At 45.3% G+C, this 14749-nt stretch overlaps 1 protein-coding gene across 1 annotated transcript in view; it reads left to right on the plus strand.

Moving 5' to 3' along the window:
• The window catches only part of LOC148028018 (kinesin-like protein KIN-UB), a 79742-nt gene that overhangs the window by 42625 nt on the left and 22368 nt on the right, over positions 1–14749 (plus strand). The window contains exons 9-14 of the mRNA XM_087689703.1: positions 10936–11148; positions 11239–11376; positions 13686–13835; positions 14005–14127; positions 14235–14373; positions 14487–14579. Of these exons, the coding sequence (XP_087545829.1) occupies positions 10936–11148; positions 11239–11376; positions 13686–13835; positions 14005–14127; positions 14235–14373; positions 14487–14579 (856 nt within the window). The remainder of the gene's footprint in view (positions 1–10935; positions 11149–11238; positions 11377–13685; positions 13836–14004; positions 14128–14234; positions 14374–14486; positions 14580–14749) is intronic.

Consider the following 14749-nt stretch of genomic DNA (forward strand, 5'->3'; position numbering starts at 1 on the left):
GTTGGTCATTTTTGCGCCAATTAATGTCTACAATGGGTTTTGGGCCCCATATATTTCTTTAGTTGACACCATCAGTCAGGGTGTTGTGGCACATATTGTTTTAATGGAGGGATTACGGAGGAAATTGTTAGAGATCTGATCACAGCCAGTGCAGTGGCAGCCAGAGTGCAGTCGGACAGGCAGTCGGACTGCACAGTCGGACTGCCACGTGACAGTCCGACCTGTGCAGGCAGTCAGCTGCATTTAATGCAGCCGACAAGATATTTTCTGGCGCCCTGTTTTTGTCCAGATTCTGGCTATAAATAGCTGACATCTCCAGCAGTCTCGTACACTTCTCTCCTCGCAGATTACAGACCGGTGACACGCGCAGATTCCGTCTCTGTTTGCAAATTTCAGACAGGAGACAGTGCAGACTGCAGCGGACTTCGAGGTGAACAGCAGGTTGCATCGTCGAGGTGGAGACACGCAGTTCAGCTCACTGCGCCCGTGTATATATCTGCATATCTTTGTATTCAGTACACTTTATACAGCAGATCTTCATCTTCCACTGTCTCTTTCTCTCTCTTCTCTCTCTGCGTTCTCTCTCTCTCAGTCCTACGCTTCCGCACCGCTGCACTCTGACATGGTATCAGAGCAGTGTTAGAGGGCTGACTGAGCGCAGAATCAACCTGAAGAGGAGTTTCTATCGCGACACAAATTTGCGTTTTTTGCGTTTAAGGGCAGATAGGAGGGCTGCGCCTTGGAACGAGGCTGAAGCGACTGTGGGCGCGCAGGAAAGGAGTCCAGGTGGTGGATTTGTTGCTATTTATTGCTGTTTGACGCGGAGGAAGTTTGAGTTTTCAGCCTACAAGTGCAGGTTTTGCTTTTTCATCGCCTCCGACGGGTGGAGAAGGTTCAGGACGCGGAAGAGCCTTAGCAGGCTGAGTTTTCACAGTCAGAGGGGGCTGCTTTTGCGTTTGTGAAGGCATTACAGGTGAAGATGTCTACAGAGATTGACTTGGAGTTCCAGTCGATTATGGACCGGAAGGTGCCTGTCTTACCGGCTCTTCCTGCAGATCAGAAGCTCGACGGCGACAACTACCGCATTTGGCGCGTCATGATGTTGGCCATCCTTGAGTCCTATGATTTGGCGGAGCTTGTACAGGAGGAGATCGACCGGCCCTCGGTAAGAGATGAGTCCAAACTCTCTTCCGATGCTCGTGCGGAGTTGGCCAAGGCTCAGTCTCATTGGGACAAACTGAATGCCAGGATTCGTTCCTTTCTTTTTCTATCATGTACTACAGCCGTGATCGCTCACATCGAGCACTTGACGGTGGCTCGGGAGATATGGCTGGAGCTTGATCAGATGTACAATCGGATGACCCTTATGAAGCGGGTTTCTTTGGAGGTACAGATGCAGACCTTATCCGTAAACAAGTCTTCTTCGCTGCGGGAGCACATTAACAAGCTAAGGCAGCTTCGGATGTAGGTTCAGAATGCGGGGAAGCCGATTTCCTCCGAAGACATGGTGACCACACTTTTGTCCCAGTTGCCGCCACGATTCGGTACATCTTACTCTGCCCTTATTGCTTCGGGGCGAGAGTCTACTCTTCGGTGGGAAGAGTTGGTTCCTATGGTCTTGGACCAAGAGGAACAGTTAAAGGGACAAAATGCTTCCAAGTTGGAGGCGCTGACAGGTCAAGCCTCTCAGAAGAAGGGGAAGGATCAAAAGAAGAAGAAGGGGGATAACAAGTCCAAGAAGGACAAGGACAAAGAATCCACATGTCATATTTGTGGAAAGACTGGCCATTGGAAGAAGGATTGCCCTGACAAAGACAAGAAGGACACCAAGGATTCTGGAGCGGTGGCTGCACCTCATCAGCTGCATTTCTTCATCTAGCTGTCATTGAGGACGCTTCACCGAATGCTTCTGATGCTGCGATGATGGCTCCCCAGGCTCGAGAGTGGATCGTTGATAGTGGTGCCTCCCGGCACATGACTCCTTCATCAGATGGTGTTGCCCAGTTGCGACCCTCGCGTGGGCAGATTCTCATTGGAGATAGCTCTTCAGTATCTATTGCAGGTCGGGGTAAGTTGCAGCTTATTCCAGATGGACGAGGTGGTACCCATACCTCAGAGGTTTTGCATGTACCAGGCTTAGGGTATCATCTCCTGTCAGTTCATAAGATTTGCTCCCTTGGCCTTTTGGTGGAGTTTGATAGTACTACGGTGCGAGTCCTTGATCGTGGATCGAGGAAGGTTCTATCATCCGGATATGAGGAGAACGGCATTTATAAATTGAAGTCTTCCACTGCCCTCTCTACTCTTCTTCTTACCTCTCAGTCACAGTCAGAGTTATGGCATGCTCGGTTTGGTCACCTGAACTATGATTATCTTCGGAGGGCGTCACGTGGACAGCTTGTTCGAGGGTTGCCGGATATAGTGGTGAGCCAGCAGCCATGTGCCTCCTGCATTCGGGGGAAGCAGCATAGGGATGCCATTCCCCACACAGCTTCGCGGCGGTCTACTTCACCGATGGAGCTTGTATCTACGGATCTATGTGGCCCTATGAGGAATGAGTCCTTGCGCGGGAGCTCTACTTCATGCTGATCGTAGATGACTACAACAGGATGACATGGGTCTATTTTTTGGCATTAAAGTCAGAAGCTTTCTCACACTTCAAGGATTGGCTTCTCTTTGAGGAGAACCGATCGGGCCGGAAGTTGAAGACCTTGCGATCCGACAAGGGCGGTGAATTTGTTTCTAATGAGTTTGCTCGGTTTTGTGCAGATAAAGGAATTCACGAGGAGCTTGCCAATACCAACACTCCTCAAGAAAATGGCATTCTTGAACGGAAGAACCGCAGTGTGATCGAGATGGCGCGTACCATGATGGAGCACCGACAGACCCCTCAGGTTCTGTGGGCCGAGGCTGTGGCTATTGCAGTCCACATCCTTAATCGATCCCCTACTTCGGCCGTGGAAGGGATGACCCCGTTTGAGGCTTACTTTCGGACGAAGCCAGATGTTTCTTACTTTAGGGTCTTTGGGTGTGATGCCTATGTTCACATTCCCAAGGCTCACCGTGATAAATTTGAAGCAGCTTCCCGAATACAGGTATTTGTTGGCTACAGCTCCCAGTCCCAAGGCTATCGTTTGTATGATCCCGTCAAGCGGGATGTGTACACTAGCCGCGATGTACGGTTTGTGGAGGTTCCGGCCATATCAACAGGTGAGGAGCATCCCGTTCTTGGAGATCCAGGGGAGAGTTGGGCTCCTGCTACAGTACCATTGGAAGCCGTGTCTTTTGATTATGATTCAGTTTCTGACACAGAGTCTACTGTTGCATCGGACACCCCTGTGGAGTTACCACCGGTGGATATTCCAGAGTCTTCTGCTGATGGAGAGAGACGAGGGGAGGTTCGGCCTCCTCCTCGATGGGCCCGTGACACACTCCGTGATTCAGGGATCGAGGGGGTTCTTGAGGAGTCGGGACCGCAGGATGGTCCGCGGCGGTCACGGCGGCACCAGGCACATTCAACGGAGCTTGTATGCTCTAACTATTGTTTGATGACTCGTGTTATGCAGGATCGCGAGCCCACCTCCGTGAAGGAGGCTTTACAGTCCGCACCATGGAAGAAAGCTATGGAAGCCTAGTTGGAGGCTATTGAGAGGAATGGCACTTGGTCACTCGTGCCGCGCCCCCCGAATAAGAAGGTGATTGGCGTCAAGTGGGTCTTCAAGACCAAATACCTGAGCGATGGTTCTTTGGATAAGCACAAGGCTCGCCTTGTTGCTAAAGGTTTTGCACAGCGCCCAGGGATTGACTATCATGATACTTTTGCCCCCACAGCTCATATGGCGACCATTAGAGCTGTTCTTGCTTTGGTTGGCCATAGGAGATGGCCTGTTTACCAGTTGGATGTGAAGTCGGCCTTCCTCAATGGTGATTTGAAGGAGGAGATCTATGTTGAGCAGCCTCCTGGCTTTGGATCTTCAGATGGGAAAGTCTACAGGTTGAAGAAGGCCTTGTATGGCCTCAAGCAGGCTCTGTGTGCATGGAACGAGAAGATGGATTCGTTCCTCCGGTCTCAGTTGGGATATCGGCGTTCTAAGGCCGATCCGCAGCTTTATGTTCACACTTCCGAGGATGGTTGTGTGCTTTTTGTGTTATATGTTGATGATTTGATTGTCACAGGTGATGATGCACAACAGGTCCAAGAGACGAAGTCAGCTTTACATCGGACGTTCGAGATGACGGACTTGGGTCTCCTCCATTTCTTTTTGGGCCATGAGATGTATCAGTCTCAGAGGGGGATCTTCATCTCTCAACAGAGATATGTACAGGAGCTCTTGGTGTCTTTTGAGATGGAGGATTGTCGGGCCCTTTCTACTCCTATGGATCCGAACTGGAAGGCCACTTCCCATTCAGTTTCTCCTATGGCGGATGCTTTCCGCTATCGTCAGTTGATTGGGTCCTTGATTTGGCTTCTCAACACTAGGGTTGATCTTTGTTTTGCTGTTGGGCTCTTGGCAGGGTTCATGAGTGAACCTAAGACGATGCATTGGCAGGCTGCTCAGAGGATACTTCGGTATTTGAGGGGGACGTCTGATTTAGGGATTCATTACCCTGCAGGGACAGATGGTTCAGATCTTGTACTTGCAGGTTGGAGCGACTCGGATTGGGCCGGTGATGTGGACCACAGGCGGTCTACTACAGGTTACTGTTTTACCTTGGGTGCAGGTGTTATCTCATGGAGTAGTACGAAGTAGCCCACGGTAGCCCTTTCGTCTACTGAGGCGGAGTATCGGGCCGCGCCTTCCACCACATGTGAGGCTGTGTGGCTTCGGAGATTATTGGAGGAGCTTGGGTGCCCCCAGACTCGTCCTACTTTGCTGCAATGTGACAATGAGAGTTGCATTGCCTTGGCACGGAACCCTGTTTTTCATGCCCGGACGAAGCACATAGATATCCAGTACCACTTCATCAGAGAAAAGCTTCTGGATGAGACCATCACTGTGGAGTACTGCAAGACGGAGGACAATCTTGCGGATTTGTTTACGAAGGCACTTCTCCAGGCTCTGCTTCGGAGACTTTCCAGATCCCTCAGGCTTCTGCCCTGCCCAAGCTCTGAGAGGGGGTGTTAGAGATCTGATCACAGCCAGTGCAGTGGCAGCCAGAGTGCAGTCGGACAGGCAGTCGGACTGCACAGTTGGACTGCCACGTGGCAGTCCGACCTGTGCAGGCAGTCGGCTGCATTTAATGCAGCCGATAGGATATTTTCTGGTGCCCTGTTTTTGTCCAGATTCTGACTATAAATAGCCGACATCTCCAGCAGTCTCCTACACTTCTCTGCTCGCAGATTACAGACCGGTGACACGCGTCGATTCCGTCTCTGTTCGCAGATTTCAGACAGGAGACAATGCAGACTGCAGCGGACTTGGAGGTGAACAGCAGGTTGCATCGTCGAGGTGGAGACACGCAGTCCAGCGCACTGTGCCCGTGTATATATCTGCATATCTTTGTATTCAGTACACTTTATACAACAGATCTTCATCTTCCACTGTCTCTTTCTTTTTTTTTTTCGTAAATCCACTGTCTCTTTCTCTCTCTTCTCTCTCTGCACTCTCTCTCAGTCCTACGCTTCCGCATCGCTGCACTCTGGCAGAAATTGCCTTATCTCGGTCTCTTTGGCAAGGCTGTCCTCTTAGTCCCTTGCTAAAATCTTCATAGAAAAGACTGGCATCTCTCATGGTAGCACTGTTATTCATGCTTCCTGGTGGCATGCACTTAATTCTACAAGGCCTATAAATGTCTCCCAGTCTTTTCTCCTTTCGCATTTGATTGCTTCCTAGCAAGAGATACTTTGTTTTGCAGCTTGGTGCCCTCCGGATATTCGTAAGGAGGAAAATTCACTGCAAGAAGAAATACTTGCTTCCTCAAGGTTGTTGGATTGGCCACACAAAGATTTGCAGCGAGATAAGTTTAATCGGATGGCTAGGTTAGGGTTGAAGACAATCTGTGATGGTGTTATCCGTGGGCAATCCCGCCTTTTTTCCTTTAGGCGTATTCATGAGTACTTTAGGGTGCCTCGTGGATATAGGGACACTTGGGTGTCCATACAGGACAATCTTCAAAGGTTCTCTCCTTTGCCTGTGCTACAGCCATTGCATCCATGGCGTGACTAGATGTTTGTGCTACCTGATGACTTTGAGAAAAGGTCAGCCAATCAGATATATCATCAGATGGTGGAAGCCAAGAGGTGGGTCACGGGTAAGGTTAATAAGCTCTGGCATCTCAGGGATAGCAAAAAGAAGTGGCGGGAAAGATTTATCCAGCTTTGGAAGTTTGAGTTTCCGTATCAGGGTAAAGTGTTCATGTGGTGGCTGCTCATTGGGGGACTTCCAACGGGAGAAGTGCTCCGTGCCTGAAAGATCTCTGCAGGTCGTTTTTCCTATACTACATGTGATGAGACACTGCTTCACCTTTTTGTCTCTTGCCCTATTGCGCGACAGATCAGGAATTTCATTTCCCGTGTGTGGTCCTCGATGGCTCAGCACCGCTTACCAGTTCGTTCGTGGATTCTAGGAAATATGTCCTCTATGCCCTCTTTGCCTTCAGATTGTTCTTGCCTATTCCATTTCCTCAGATGGACAACCCTGTGGCATATATGGCATACTCGCAATGCCTTTATTTTTGATTTAACATCGAGCATCCGTGGTCATGTGGCCCGTGTGCGTGGATTGGTGTTATGACAAATCTCTTCTATGATGTCACCTGACCTGGTTCTTCCGGATATTGCTGTTCCCTGGCTGGGATTGTTCGCTCTACTCCAGTTGTTCCTTCTGCGCGATTTATTAGAATGGGTCATGTGATAGGTTGTTCTGGTTGTTCTGAGAGCGTGCAAGCCTCATGTAAATATTCTATAGAGTGAGTGTGAGAGAGACAGAGTATGCTGATGTGATGGTCTGATGTAATAGAATGTAAGAGATATAGAGAGAATGTTGACCTGATGGTCTAATGTAAATATTTACTACTTAATTCAATTATCTTCACGAAAAAGAAAGAGAGAGAGAGATGGAATTCAAGTGCCGTTGCCTGCATTTGGCTTGATGTGGCGAGATACCACAGTTGTCGGACAGGGACAATTCGTGCAAGCAGCCAGATCGCCAGGACAGCCATTTTCAATCAAGTGAGATCTTCGTTTCAGCTCTTGTCCAGATAGGTGCAGGTGCTCAGTTCAAGATCTGCAGATCTACAACTTCACACACACACACACACACACACACACACACACACACACAGAGGGAGGAAGGGAGGGAGGGAGGGAGGGAGGGAGGGCCTTGTGGCATATTTGGCATACTCGGAATGCCTTTATTTTTTATTCGGTCTCGGGCATCCATGGTCATGTGGCCCGTATTCGAGGTTTAGTGCTATGGCAGATTTCTTCTATGATATCAGCTGACCTCGTTCTTCCTGACCCCTTGGCTGGCTATTGTTCGATCTACACCAACAATGTGATTTTCTCTTTGTGTTAAAGTCTTGATAGCCTTTTGTCACTTTCTTGGAGGACCTGATGGTCTGATGTAAGAGAAGGCAAGAGATTTAGTGAGAATGCCGACCGGATGGTCTGATGCATATATTTTTTGGAGAGAGAGTTCTAAGACGACCTGATGGTTGGTCTGATGTTAAATATTTACTTAATTCAATTACCTTTACGAAAAAAAAAAGAGAGAGAGAGAGAAGACTTGTGGTCTGCCAGTCTGCAACAGGGGTCATAAAGATGTGTGTGTGTGTGTGTGTGTGTGTGTGTGTGTGTGCAGGGGCAGGTCAGCTCTCTGATCTGTGCAGGGTCGCAGTTGCATGCTCCCAGATTCTCTCTCTCTCTCTCTCTCGGCACAGAAACATGCACACTGCAGGAGCCCAGGGGCAGCAGACGCAGTGCTGATGGCTGGCGGGGCAGCGGATGATGTACACCTGCACGAGAGCTGTGTGATCAGGCGTTCCCTTTCTCAGACGATGTCAGTTGCTGACTAGGGTTTACTGCAACGCGACACCACTCCAGATGTGGACGAGCACGATCACGAGGGCAGCGGGACAGTCGAACTGGTGGGCTGTGTCTGCAGCGTGGCAAAGCGTTAGGGGGCAGGAGGTCGGCGCTTCAGGTCCTAGCTCTGTCTGACCTCATCCATTCTTTACCCCACTCCACACTTATTGTCTCATGCATTCTTCATCATTCCCTCATCCGCACCCCTACTTTGGCATATATCTCAGCTTGTGGTGCCATCCAATTGATCATGACACCTTCTAGAGGTCTTCTTCACATCGCCATCGGCTCCAAACACTCTAGATTGTTTTATTTTGAGTCCACATAGCCTAGTGACTTGTTCTTCATTGTCTTCATTGTTGTGTCTGTTGGTTTCACTCCTCCTTGGACTGGTACATCAGATCCTCTTCATTGTTATTGCGTGTCTCCAGCTCCTACTGCCACCGGAGCAGGTAAGTGACAGTTCCTAGCCTTCAGCCACTTTATGAAGGCTGCGCTTGCAGGAGTTTCAGGCCATCTACAGCAGGTTGCACCTTCTTTATCAGCCCTACATTAGATACTTGCGTATTTGTGTTTTTTTCACTCTTGAAAGGCTGCCCAGCAGAATTGCCTGTTTGTAGACACTTCACCTGGAGAGGTGTTCATCATATATTCTTGCACTTTCTTCTCCAGGTGGCTGCCCAGCAATCGCCTAAAATTTTTAAGAGCTGCAGCTGCTTTGAATACCATAGTGCACACATTAGATAGACTTGTAGACCCACCATTAGAAGTCACCTTGGATAGAGCCATGGAGAGATTAGAGCATGTTGCCCATGACTTGTTGTTCATGTTTGACAAACTTGTGGACCCACCACAAAGAAAACCCTTGTACATACCAATGGAGAAATGTAGTGCACGTCGGCCATGCTTGTTGATCAATGCCCTTGCTTGAGGCAGCATGGGAAGATCTATGTAATATTGTCATGGCATCCATCATCTTAGCCTTGACGTTTTACCCTATCTATGCTGAATAGATTCATCAGGGGGATCATGACATGACATTGACCCTATAAATTGTTATATCAGCTCCACATTAATCAGCAGCATTGCTTTAGTTGGTAGTTGTATCAGATTTCTAGTTCTCATCTTTAATATTTCATGCTATTCTGACTCCTGAGCTAGATGTTTATTTAGTTACACTATTCTTTTTGCTCCTTGGGATATCAATAATTCTTTGAGCTTCAGATATATATCTTTGTTGTATTGTAATGTGACTTGCACCCATACCTGACCAAGCTGCCACACAGTCTCTCACTCTTTTTTTTCGATAAAGGGTAATTGTATTAATTATGAGAAAACTAGAAAAATCACAAAGAAACTAAATGGATGGTAGAGGAATTGAAGAAACTGCTGTATGCTAAGAGACCAAATCATCCCTAGGAAGAATGTACACATGATGCATGGTATTGAACTGCCAACAAAAAAGACCTCTCAAAGGAGCAATGTGGCGATGAGCATAAAAGCCTTGTGCTAAGATTTGTCGTATTTATATGGTGGCGGTTTGGAACCAGCGAGAGCTGCTTTGGGGGGGGTGGGGGACGTGTATTATTTTTTATTTTTGTAATAATTACAATGTTTCGACATAATAACAAAGAAAAAAGAGATGCATTGTTCGTTCATGCTATAGTGTATTCATATAACATCTACACATCAAACTACAGGTTGTGGGTTCAACACCTGGAAAATCAAGGGTTCACACATTTCAAATTTGGTTATGACATTTTCTTATAGTATCATTTTTGTGCATTTTTAATAGTTTCATTTTTGCGCGCTGTGTTGTTGTTCGTGTCATGTGGGTGACTGACATGTGGTAGTATCTAGGCAAATATGTCAAACATGGCCCCAAGTTATTTATCCTGATCCACAATGTGGCTTTGCACCTCGGTGTGGGAATAATAAATGAAGGTGTTTGGGGTAGTCCAGTTATGTCAACAACCCTAGAACGGCCGCACCCTTGACCCCCCATACCTTGCAATCTTTGCTGTGCATATTAGATCTTTTTTTCTTTAGAGGCATGACATCAACACTTGCACAAGACTAGTAGAAGACTGCTTGGGGTGAGCATTGGCACAGCCACATAGATTTGTAGGGCTAAGAGACTTTGCCCTCCTAGTGCTTGGCAACATCCATGCGTATTTAAAGATCTAGGCCATCAATTCCCATTACCATAGACATGTTTGCAAAGTCTTGCATCAGCAAAAGATATAATAGGCATTTTGGAATCTCTCCACGATTTTCCTACATTGGATCTGTAGGTTGGCAAGAGAGCTGAGCTCCTCAGATAAAGTGAAAGGACAGTTTACTAGTTGTTTTCTTGTATTTATTCTTGACAGGATGTACCTTGGATCAGTTGTATTCAGCTTTCCTTGTTTTCTCTCTTTCTGTCTTGTATGTATCTTGGTTTGTAATTCTAGCATGCTTATTGTGCTCGAGTTTATTTTGTCATCCATTTTTAGAGTCATGATGGTAATGAAAAAGGAAAAGGACAGTAAATCAAATAGACAAAGATGTGAGAGAAAAGAGGAAATACTGTTGCAAAGAAAAAGGGGCATATATGAGGACATGGTGCTAGTTTTAACTTGTATATTAGAGGAATATGGTGTCTTTTTGTTAAGCGCACCACAACCAATCCTGCTATATTTCACTTAAGATTTTTGTCATGCGATTAAGGTGATAAACCCACTTGTGGGTTTTCCAGCTTCATGTTCTCTGTAAGGACATGTGTATGCTTTTGGGCCTTGTGATTGTCAAATGGTCTATTCATTTGCTAATGGTTTTCAAAAACTATGGAAGGATGGTTTGGGGGCAATTGCTTCCTGAGATGGGAGATCTAACCACATCTATATCTGGTGATGGTTGTGTGCTTGCAGGCTATGAAAGTGGAAAACATGGTGAAACTAAGGGAAGAATTTGATTACAAAAGCCTTTGCCGGACATTGGAAATGGAACTGGATAGACTCATAGCGGAAAATGAAAGGCAGGGAAAGATCATGCTAGATGCAGAAGAAGAGCTAGAGAGAAAGCTTGAAGAGGCACGGATTCGCGTTTGTGAGGCTGAAAATCAGCTTGCAAATGCTTTTGAGGTTGTCATGCTGCCTGCATGTTATTTCTTTTGATTTGCATATACATCACTTTTTAAAGTTTTTTGCTGATGCTAATGTCTAATGTAACAGAAAATGGCTGCTGAAAGAGCCATGCACCAAATGGAGCACATGGAAGCTATGCAGAAGCTAGAGATTGAACGAGCAGAGCGACAAAGAATGGAGAAGGAATTAAAAGGAAGCAATCAGGAAAATTTTCAACAAAAAGAGGTATTTGCCAACTGAAAATTATCAATCCTAGTCAGGTTGAGAAAAGATCAACAAGCTTTTGGTTGGTTAACAGAGCCACTAGCAATATGGATTGTCAAATTCAGTTTTCACAACACACACTTCTTGTTAGCTTTTGTGGTGTCCAATGCAATTAGCTCTTTGAAAAGAGTCGTTTTTGGGAATGGTCAAAGCCACCTACTTTTTAGCTAGGTGTAAAATGTTATCAATGTCTTTTGAGAATGGATACTTAACCCTTTACATTGAGCTCAGGGTACACCGTACTGCTTAACTTTTCAGGTTGAGGATTGCCACTTTCACCTTAGCGTGTCCTCACTGGGTAAATTTTGGTCTGGTCACAAATGCAAGCAAGCGAGCTTTATACTTGCATTAAGGCCTATATGATGCTATGTTCCTGCGTCAAACTTATCAAAAACCTTATTATTCCGTTTTAGGTTGGCTATACAACTAAAATAAATTTATGAAAGCTAACCTATTAATAAGTGGAGTTCTCTCAAATAGGCTTTCTGATTAGTGTTATTCTAGATAATCTGCCAATGCCTTTTCTTTTAATTATTTTAGAGAAAGGAAATTTATTTTGATGTCTGCAAGGCTCCAGAAATACGGAATAACAAAAGCATGGGGAAGAGACATCTCCTAGGTGAGCGACTTGAAACGAAGAATGTCTTGGACAAGGTCTAAAGCCTAACGAGTCTCCTCTGTCATGTGACTTGCACCACATCTCAAGCATGTCTGCTGGTATTCTGCTAAAAGCAACCTAAATGCTTATTGGTTTTCTCCTATATGCCAAGAGCCAAAGAAGGTGAGTGGTCTAAAGTTGTTCAATCTCCTCTAAAAAAGGATTGGAAATATCCAGCTTGTACCAATGATGTGCATTTGTTCGGATCTCTTTGATATTGCTTACCCAAATCTTGCTACAAGTTTGTCTACTGAAAGAAGGGAATGACTAGAGTTGTGTTCATGAAGATGTGTTTGTCACTTGGACTTGACATCCTGCAAAGATATTATCTGTGGTAGCACCCCCTTGCCTTTTTAAGACAACCGTATGGCTTTGGCTCTCCCCTTCCAGATGAAGCTATGAGTAGATCTCATGTCTACTCAGACTTGCTAGTGGTTGTTCTTGAAGCTGACCAAAAGCTGTCCATAACCTTCTCTATTGGGACTCTGGAAATTGCAAGTCTAACTACTGCCTAGACTTGAATTTATCAGACTCTATCAAATGTTTCCTTAGTTGTATCCCCCTCAAAAGGGCATTTGCAGGACATATGCTCCCTTTACTACAAGAAAGGCACTTGTGCTTCTTGGTATATTGATCAATCCTCATTCGGCTAACATTTTGAATGGTCTCTATGGCTCCTTTTGCTTCTTGTCTCAACTTCTAGGAGGTGTAGGAAGGGGAAAGCTCTTCCCTTTAATACTTGCACCAAACTTTTACTTTTAAAACAACAATTGAAGGGTCAATGTACCATTTTTCTAGTATGCTTTTTGGAAACTTCATTAGTCCCTGTCTTTTCACTGTCTACTTCAAATTGAGCTGAAGAGCCAGTGGCAGAATGCCGCTATGCTTGGAATCACTGCTGCCAAGGCTTGCCAGTTTGGCACAATGATGGGAAAGGATCTAACGCGGGCATCTGCAAGATCTGATACGAGTGCTGCAGCACGACAAAAATTAGTTGATGAAGAGAATTCTTGAGTAGAGGAGGAAGGGAACAATCATGGTAGTGAAAGGGGAAATGTAGAATCAGCTCGCTCCACAGTTTGTTTTCAAAAATTATTGCATGTACATATGATATTGGATCTGCATACATATTGTGTCTCCAACATAGCCCCTTGTAACTGTTGTTCTGATCATCTTGCATTTATGTCTCATGTACACAGGCACATACACTTGCCATAAGGTGCTGTCATTATGTCTACTCATGACCCAAAAGTTCTATTGTAACACTTGATTAGTGTTATGCCTGACCTGTTGCAGATTTTCTCTGATTTTCTATTATGCAGTGGGCAATGGTCCAATGTCTATTGTAACACTTGATTAATGTTAAGCCTGACCCGTTGCAGATTTTCTCTGTTTTTCTAGTATGCAGTGGGCAATGGTCCAATGTATTTCCCCTCATTTGCAGATTCTAGTAACACCAAAACTTAAGTTTAAGGAAAGTATCTAAGTACATATGCTTCAGGCATGGATGCATTTTAAGGAAATTTTGATGCCAGTGTGCGGAGTTTGATGATGACATGTGCTTTTGATTTCGACATACAACTTGTGATTTTGTTTGAATGAACGTTTTCAGATGACAGATTCGTACAAGAAGCATCTAGATGATGAAATTTTAGATCTAAAGCTGCAGCTTGAAAATGAACGTCAATTAAGAATGCAAGCGGAAAATGCAATCAAGGCAATTTGCTCTGCTAATTTGAAAGCCTCAAATGGGATTTCTGAGGTAAGATTGGACTTGCTTATTTATGTGTTGGCATTCAGGCTAATCTTATTACTTGAATTAGACAAAGTACCTGTGTGGTGACCAGTGCTCAAGTATGCTTATGATAAGTAAGATGAGCTAAAGCAACACTGGAGTAAAATGTGACAGATGCTAATTTTCTGTAAATTAGAGTCAAGATTTTATCACTCTGAACATGAGGCTAGAAGCAGAGACCAAACAAAGAGGCAAGTTGGAAGAAGAGATCAAACACCTTAAGGGCCAGCTGTTGCAGCTCAGTTTTGAAACAGATGAGGTATGATGTTACTGTTAGTTACAATAGCTTCATGTGTTTATTATCTCATAATCAATGGACAGTATATGGTAGCAAAGCTTATGTATTGAGTTTGATGATCATGTCAGACAAAGAAGAAGCCTGAAAGAACTAGCTCTGCAAGGATCTCATTTGGCTCGGATAGTCCCTTGGTTGCACAGAAGGCATTTCACGGTAGAGAGAGTGTCAATGGGCAAAGAACTACTATTGCCAAGCTTTTCGAGCAGGGTAAATAGATCAAGCTTCTGATAATGTTCTCTGATGTTTGGGGGTTCTGTGTGCTCTGTTTTTACTCTTATAGATATGGTCCAATTAATAGTTCACCATTTTTAATTTTGCAGTGGGATTGCAAAAGATATTGTCATTGTTGGAGTCAGCAGATGCTGATGTTCGAGTTCATGCTGTAAAAGTCATTGCAAACTTAGCAGCAGAGGGTATGCACATTTTACTTGCCCAGAAATATAAAGCAAGTCACCTTGTTTCCCTACATTTAGTTTTTGAGGTCTGGTGCACGTAATGTGTTCCACTAAAAGCACTTGCTTGGTTGTTACTCTCTTTAAGCATTAGTCCTGTCAATAACAGTGAGTGCATCACAATGAGGCAA

Source organism: Lygodium microphyllum, chromosome 12 (genome assembly GCF_053477565.2).
Source record: "Lygodium microphyllum isolate KBCC chromosome 12, Lygodium_microphyllum_v1.1.10, whole genome shotgun sequence".
Lineage (NCBI taxonomy): Eukaryota > Viridiplantae > Streptophyta > Polypodiopsida > Schizaeales > Lygodiaceae > Lygodium > Lygodium microphyllum.